Source organism: Ipomoea nil, unplaced genomic scaffold, assembly GCF_001879475.1.
Source record: "Ipomoea nil cultivar Tokyo-kokei standard unplaced genomic scaffold, Asagao_1.1 scaffold3142, whole genome shotgun sequence".
Lineage (NCBI taxonomy): Eukaryota > Viridiplantae > Streptophyta > Magnoliopsida > Solanales > Convolvulaceae > Ipomoea > Ipomoea nil.
In genome coordinates, this window is record NW_017619570.1 from 936,800 (window position 1) to 944,578 (window position 7,779).

The window sequence follows — 7,779 nt, forward strand, 5'->3', positions numbered from 1 at the left end:
TTAGGGTCTCAAACCACACTTAAGTTCTTAAAGATGAAGGTACAGAATTGTGTTTTGATATATATTGAATAAATTACAGCAGGAGAAACTATCAAGTATTTATACAGAGATAGAACCTAACTAATAGGAAACTAACGCCTAAACATGCTCTAACAAGTCTGACTATTCTAACTGCTTAACACGCCCCCGCAAGCTGACGGTGGACACGGAACAACGCCAAGCTTGGCCCTGAGATCATCGAACCGAGCAGTCGACAAAGCTTTGGTAAAGATGTCTGCCAACTGATCATGAGTAGAGACAAAGTTTACTTTTAGATCTCCGGAAGCAACTTTGTCGCGGACGAAGTGATAGTCTACTTCAACGTGTTTGGTCCGAGCATGGAACACGGGATTGGCGCATAGGTACGTTGCTCCCAAATTGTCACACCAAAGCACCGGGACTGTAGAGTGGTGAAGACCAAGATCGCGTAGTAAGGATTGGACCCACACCACTTCTGCAGCAACGTCAGCAAGACCCTTGTATTCGGCTTCAGTTGAGGAGCGAGCTACCGTTCGCTGCTTCATTGAAGTCCAGGATACCAAGTTCGGGCCAAGAAAGACGGCATAACCAGCTGTAGATTTCCTGTCAACTGAGCAACCAGCCCAGTCGAAGTCCGAGAACGCGTGCAGTGTCGGAGGCGCATCAGAAGCTGCGAGACGCAGACCAAGGGTTAGAGTACCTTTGATGTACCGAAGCACACGTTTGAGAGCCGCCCAGTGTTCCTCTGTTGGACTGTGCATGAATTGGCACAACCTGTTCACCGAGAAAGAGAGGTCCGGGCGAGTGAGCAGGAGATACATAAGGGAGCCAACCAGCTGTCGGTATAGAGTAGGGTCGTCTAGCTGGGGGGAGTCAGCATCAGTGTTTGATGTAGCTGACGTCATTGGAGTGGCAAGCGGTTTACAAGACTCCATGCCTGCCTTGCGTAGGAGTTCTGACATGTATCGTTGCTGAGACAACACCACTGTGGTAGCGTTATACACGGCTTCAATGCCTAAGAAGAACCGTGGCTTCCCAAGGTCCCTTATCTTGAACGATGTGGACAGTTAAGACACCATGTCGTCAACCATACTTGTATTGTTTGATAGGAGGATGATATCTGATATGCACATTTTACACTCATATTTTAGGTACATTTTTATAATATTTTCGTATTAATTATTTCATATTATTTAACAATTAGTTATTTTTAGAGTTTAATAACTAATGAGCTAAATATAGTACTAGAAATATATATAATATAATATATAGAATATAGTTATATAAACACACATTAATATATACTACGCATTATAAATGCATATATATATATATTATAATGTTAATGTGTGTTTTGGTCCAGCGCAAATTGAATTGAACAATTCAATTTGTTCCATTGAGGAAGCGGACAGAATGGAGAAGCATACGGAATACGGCTGAAAATTAGGAAAAATAGATGGTTGAGGTTCATTGAGCCTATTTTTAGAATGCTATAAATAGTAGGAGTTTCCTATTGTAAAATGTTCATTCTTCCCCTCTCGAATATTCTTTAAGGTTGTTATCAATGTCCATTCGCGGCTAATTTCTAGTTTGGTTTAGTGAATTGAAGCCCCGGAGTTCATTACACTGTAAGGTTATTTATTTATTTTTATTATATATATTTTTATGCATTTGAGTATTAAATATTCTTCTAAATTATTTGAATAGTTGTATCATTTAATTGCTAGGAAGGCCTACTAGTTATTTATTTGATATAATTATTTGCTATATTAGATAATGTTGTGCTACAAATTATTCTAATATTCAGTAGCAACTGAGGTTAATTATTGACGGCTTAGTGATAATTGGTCTTGGGTAGAATATTTTCCTAAATTAAATGCAACCGCCTGTGCTTGTGTTATTTAGTTTGTCGGTTTTCCTAGTTCCTATTGCTGCTACTAAATTAAATCTATAGCGCTTGTCTTAGATTATTTAGTAGTTAGGGGTAATTAAACCGCTTGTGCTTTATTTACCTACAACTAAGGGAAAATAGAAATGAAATAATTTCACGACAAATATTCAATTGCATATTAATTACTTTATTAATCAATGATCAGTGTTGAATTCCGGTGGTGGATCTTTACTAACCAAGGTTTCTTATTATAAGTGTTTTTGATATATTATTTTCATTGCTTTATTCGTTCAATTAAATTTGTTGTTTATTTAAATTCTCTTTTATTTTATCTTTATTCTCGATATATTCCAAACCCCCCCTACCTTTAATTTGAGCACAAAAGTTAAACTAGTTACTCCTCGTGGGATCGATCCTTACTCCCGCTACTACGTTTGTAAGGTTTTAATTTGGAAGCCTACGACAGCTCACCAAATTTTGGCGCCGTTGCCGGGGAGATTTTCTAGCTTATTTTGTGTTTGTTTATTTATTTAATTATTTATTTTGTTATTTGTTTATTTGCTTTTCAATTTGTCCCAAACGAAAATAAAAATAATAATTTTCTTTTCTTTCATTACTTTTACATAATTGCAAATCAAAATATATTTTCTTTTTGTTTATGCCTATAACTCGATCTGCTAATCAAGAACTCTTGCCGTACGATCCAGAAATTGAAAGAACTGTACGCAGGTGGAGGAAACAAGCTTTGAGGAAATTAGAGTTTAGTGATCTGGATACCGATTCTGCCAACTCTGATTTAGAAGAGGAACCCATGGCTCAAAATCGGTCCTTAAAAGAGCTTGGAGCTCCAAATTTAGATCAACAACCATTATGCATCACTTTCCCTGCTCTGGATGCTAATGTCCAATTTGAATTAAAATCTGGATTAATTCATCTTTTGCCTTCTTTTCATGGACTTGCAGGTGAAGACCCTCACAAACACTTGAAGGAATTCCATGTGGTGTGTTCAAGTATGAAACCCATAGGGGTTACTGAAGAACAAATCAAGTTGAGAGCCTTTCCCTTTTCGTTGAAAGATTCAGCGAAGGATTGGCTATACTATCTACCTTCTGGGAGCATCACCACATGGAATAACTTAAAGACATCATTCCTTGAAAAATATTTCCCAGCTTCAAGGGCGGCCAACATTAGAAAGGAAATATGTGGTATACGGCAAATCAATGGAGAGTCATTGTATGAATATTGGGAGCGTTTCAAAAAGTTATGTGCAAGCTGCCCACATCATCAAATCAGTGAGCAATTACTCATTCAGTACTTTTATGAAGGACTTTTTCCAATGGATAGAAGCATGATAGATGCCGCAAGCGGTGGTGCTTTAGTTGACAAGACACCGGACGCTGCAAGAACTCTAATTGCAAACATGGCTGCAAATTCTCAACAGTTTGGCAATAGACTTGTCCAACCGTCTAAGCATGTGAATGAGGTAAATATTTCTGCTCTTGAACAACAAATTTCTGGTTTAACTACTCTTGTCCGTCAATTAGCAGTAGGCAATATGCAAACTGTAAAGGCATGTGGAATTTGTTCGGTAGTTGGGCATCAAACTGATGCCTGCCCAACTCTTCAAGAAGAACCTATTGAACAAGTCAACATGGCTGGAGGTTTTCCTGGACAACCTCAAGGTAAGTATGATCCATTTTCTAATAAATATAATCCTGGATGGAGGGATCACCCGAACCTTAGCTATGGGAACTCACAAGGGAACCAGTTTGTTCAGAATCGTTCCAACTTTCAACAATATAGACAACAATTTCCTTCCAGCCAACAACCAGCCCAAAGCTCTAGCTCAGGTATGAATCTAGAAGATATTGTTAAATCTCTTGCAACTAACACTTTGCAGTTTCAACAAGAAACACAACTATTCCAACAAGAGACAAGAGCTAGTATTCAAGAAACAAAGGTTAGTATTCAAAACTTAGAAAGGCAAGTGGGCCAACTAGCAACTACGGTAAGTCGGTTGGAAGCACAGAGCTCTGGCAAATTACCCTCTCAAACGATCGTTAATCCTAAAGAGAATGTAAGTGCAATTACTGTGGGAAGTATGTCGCTGGAAAAGAATGTTGATTTAGACAAGGAAATAAGTGCAGGTAACATTGCCAATAAAGAGAAGTCCCAAGGTAACCTTTCTTCTTTTTCTGATTATGAACCAGTGCCCCCTTTTCCTCAAGCTCTTTTGGAACCAATAAGAGGAAACTCAAATAATGATTTATATGAGACATTTCGTGAATGTGAGGCTAATAAACCATTTTTAGATTCTATGAAAAAAATACCTCGCTATGCAAATTTTCTAAAAGAGTTACGCACTATGAAAAAGAAACGAAATAATGAAAAAATTGAGGAAGTGAAAGTGCAAGAGAATGTCTCTATGGCTAATCAAAGCAATCTCCCTGAAAAGTGCAAAGATCCAGGTATGTTTACTATTCCGTGCATGATAAGTGGTGTGAAACTTGAAACTGCTATGTTAGATTTAGGAGCTTCTAATAATGTGATGCCATATTCTGTTTATAATTCATTAAATCTTGGACCCCTGAGTAAATCTAGTATAGTAATTCAATTGGCTGATGGATCTACTACATATCCTAGGGGTGTGATTGAGGATTTGCTTGTTGAAGTTAATAACTTGGTTTTTCCTGCTGATTTTTATGTACTGGATATGGAAAATGATAATAAAATTTCTCATATTTTGTTAGGAAGACCATTCTTAAAAACTGCAAAAACTAAAATCGATATTCATAATGGTATGCTTACAATGGAGTCTAATGGTAAACTTGTGACTTTTAATATATATGATACCATGAAATCTCCTAGTGATGATAATTTTGCAATTTTTGTTGATTCCTTGAAACTTGTTAAATTTAATGCAATTGCTTCTAATGAAAATAAAGAAGAAAAAAATAATAAATCATCTTTGAGTACTAATCTACATGAAGGAACTGTTTCTTTGAATACTCATAATCATCGAAGGTACTCAAAAAGACGATGGATATTTAAAGAAATATCATAAGTCGAGCCAACGACGATAAACAAAGGCGCTGCTTGGGAGGCAACCTAAGGTGTGTTTGTTCCATTTTTATTTCATTTTATTTTATTTTATTCCCTATTCTCATTCAATAACCCTTTTTCTGTAATTTTTATTCAACATTGGGGACAATGTTGATACTAAGTGTGGGGGAGGGAATTTAGTCTTATTATTTGTTTGCTTATGTAAAAAAAAAAAAAAATTATTATTTATTTTCTTATTTCATAATTTTCAAAAAATATTTTACTATTATTTTATGCAAAATAAGTATTATTTTGAAAAATAATATTTTTTCTTTCTTGGAATGCATAACATGATTGAATAAATAGTTTGGCAAGTTGTGATTAGTTTGTTAGCATCTCTTGTTTGATATGTAGTGGCTATATTAAGTAAGCAATAAACCTGTGAGTGTTTTGAGCCACTGACTGACACTTCGGTCTTATTTTCTTTCTTTTGTGTGATTTCTTCCATAATTTTGTTTCTCTAGAACTTGCCTTGATTCTCTTTTAAAGCTAATTAGACCATGCATGATTCAAATGTGATTAAGGCCATTATTTGACTTTGAGCCTCACTAGCCAAATAACCGGTTTGTCCTATGATTTATTTCCCTTTGTTAACCACTTTGAGCTTCATGGCCATTCTTTTTCTTTAATTTGAACCACATTACAAGCCTTTTTATATCTAAAAATAATGCCTTCACCCAGCTGAATAACTAGTGGAGCAAATTTTGAATTATTCTTGTAATCTACACGAGGTTGTGAGGAAGAAGTGTGGGGGAGGTCACTTTCTTGTGTTAATATGATTGAGAATGAGGTGAGTTGTATCTTCATTACCGATTTGTCGCTGGTCTTCTATGAAAAAGAAAACGAAGACAATTCATGATTCCAAAAAAATATGGAGACTAAAAAAATGAAGAAATGGGAGAAATGATGCATGTATTTTGAAAAAAAATGTTGCTGAAATTTATGAGAAAAAATGAGAAAGAATCAGCAGTTTGTTTTGAGTCTGAAGTTATCTCTGAATAAATGAAGAAGGGGAAATTCTGGTAATACTGAGGAAGCATTCTATATTTTTGAGAATGATAGTTGAAGTGTCAATGAGAAATGCTTTGAATGGAAATTGAGGGTGTTGGATTTTTTGTACTTATTTGCTCCTCTAGTTTGAAGCTTATGCTTAAGCTACTTTCCTAAAAATTCCATACCTTGACCCTAGCCCCATTACAACCTGTGAAAAGTCCTTATGATTTGCGTCATGCATGACTCTTGTAGTGGTGATTGAGAAGATATGCAAGCCTATGGTAGATCAATTTTATAGGAATGAACTTGAGTGAAATTTATACCCATCAAACACTTGAGTGATGAGTGATATTCCTGTGAGGGCTTACTTATTTAGTTTTCTCCATTTTCAAACAGGGTGCTAACTTATTAATTGCAGGGTGCTTCAAATTGTTGTTCATGATATGTTATAAGTTTCAGGAGCTTTATTTTAATTTACTTCGTAAATAATATTTTTGCTTGGGGACAAGCAAACGTTTTAGTGTGGGGGGATTTGATATGCACATTTTACACTCATATTTTAGGTACATTTTTATAATATTTTCGTATTAATTATTTCATATTATTTAACAATTAGTTATTTTTAGAGTTTAATAACTAATGAGCTAAATATAGTACTAGAAATATATATAATATAATATATAGAATATAGTTATATAAACACACATTAATATATACTACGCATTATAAATGCATATATATATATATTATAATGTTAATGTGTGTTTTGGTCCAGCGCAAATTGAATTGAACAATTCAATTTGTTCCATTGAGGAAGCGGACAGAATGGAGAAGCATACGGAATACGACTGAAAATTAGGAAAAATAGATGGTTGAGGTTCATTGAGCCTATTTTTAGAATGCTATAAATAGTAGGAGTTTCATATTGTAAAATGTTCATTCTTCCCCTCTCGAATATTCTTTAAGGTTGTTATCAATGTCCATTCGCGGCTAATTTCTAGTTTGGTTTAGTGAATTGAAGCCCCGGAGTTCATTACACTGTAAGGTTATTTATTTATTTTTATTATATATATTTTTATGCATTTGAGTATTAAATATTCTTCTAAATTTTTTGAATAGTTGTATCATTTAATTGCTAGGGAGGCCTACTAGTTATTTATTTGATATAATTATTTGCTATATTAGATAATGTTGTGCTACAAATTATTCTAATAGTCAGTAGCAACTGAGGTTAATTATTGACGGCTTAGTGATAATTGGTCTCGGGTAGAATAGTTTCCTAAATTAAATGCAACCGCCTGTGCTTGTGTTATTTAGTTTGTCGGTTTTCCTAGTTCCTATTGCTGCTACTAAATTAAATCTATAGCGCTTGTCTTAGATTATTTAGTAGTTAGGGGTAATTAAACCGCTTGTGCTTTATTTACCTACAACTAAGGGAAAACAGAAATGAAATAATTTCATGACAAATATTCAATTGCATATTAATTACTTTATTAATCAATGATCAGTGTTGAATTCCGGTGGTGGATCTTTACTAACCAAGGTTTCTTATTATAAGTGTTTTTGATATATTATTTTCATTGCTTTATTCGTTCAATTAAATTTCTTGTTTATTTAAATTCTCTTTTATTTTATCTTTATTCTCGATATATTCCAAACCCCCCCTACCTTTAATTTGAGCACAAAAGTTAAACTAGTTACTCCTCGTGGGATCGATCCTTACTCCCGCTACTACGTTTGTAAGGTTTTAATTTGGAAGCCTACGACAGCTCACC

The 7,779-nt window shown here is 34.8% G+C and overlaps 1 protein-coding gene across 1 annotated transcript; it reads right to left on the reverse strand.

The window, feature by feature from the left end:
• Positions 1-167: 167 nt before the first annotated feature.
• LOC109166983 (uncharacterized mitochondrial protein AtMg00810-like) lies at positions 168-980 on the reverse strand. The gene has a single exon (XM_019315883.1). It carries the CDS (start codon positions 978-980, stop codon positions 168-170), a length of 813 nt encoding a protein of 270 aa, XP_019171428.1.
• Positions 981-7,779: the final 6,799 nt, after the last annotated feature.

Excerpts from the sequence above, each read along its gene's own strand:
- LOC109166983 (XM_019315883.1), bottom strand. The coding sequence starts at position 980 with ATGTCAGAACTCCTACGCAAGGCAGGCATGGAGTCTTGTAAACCGCTT.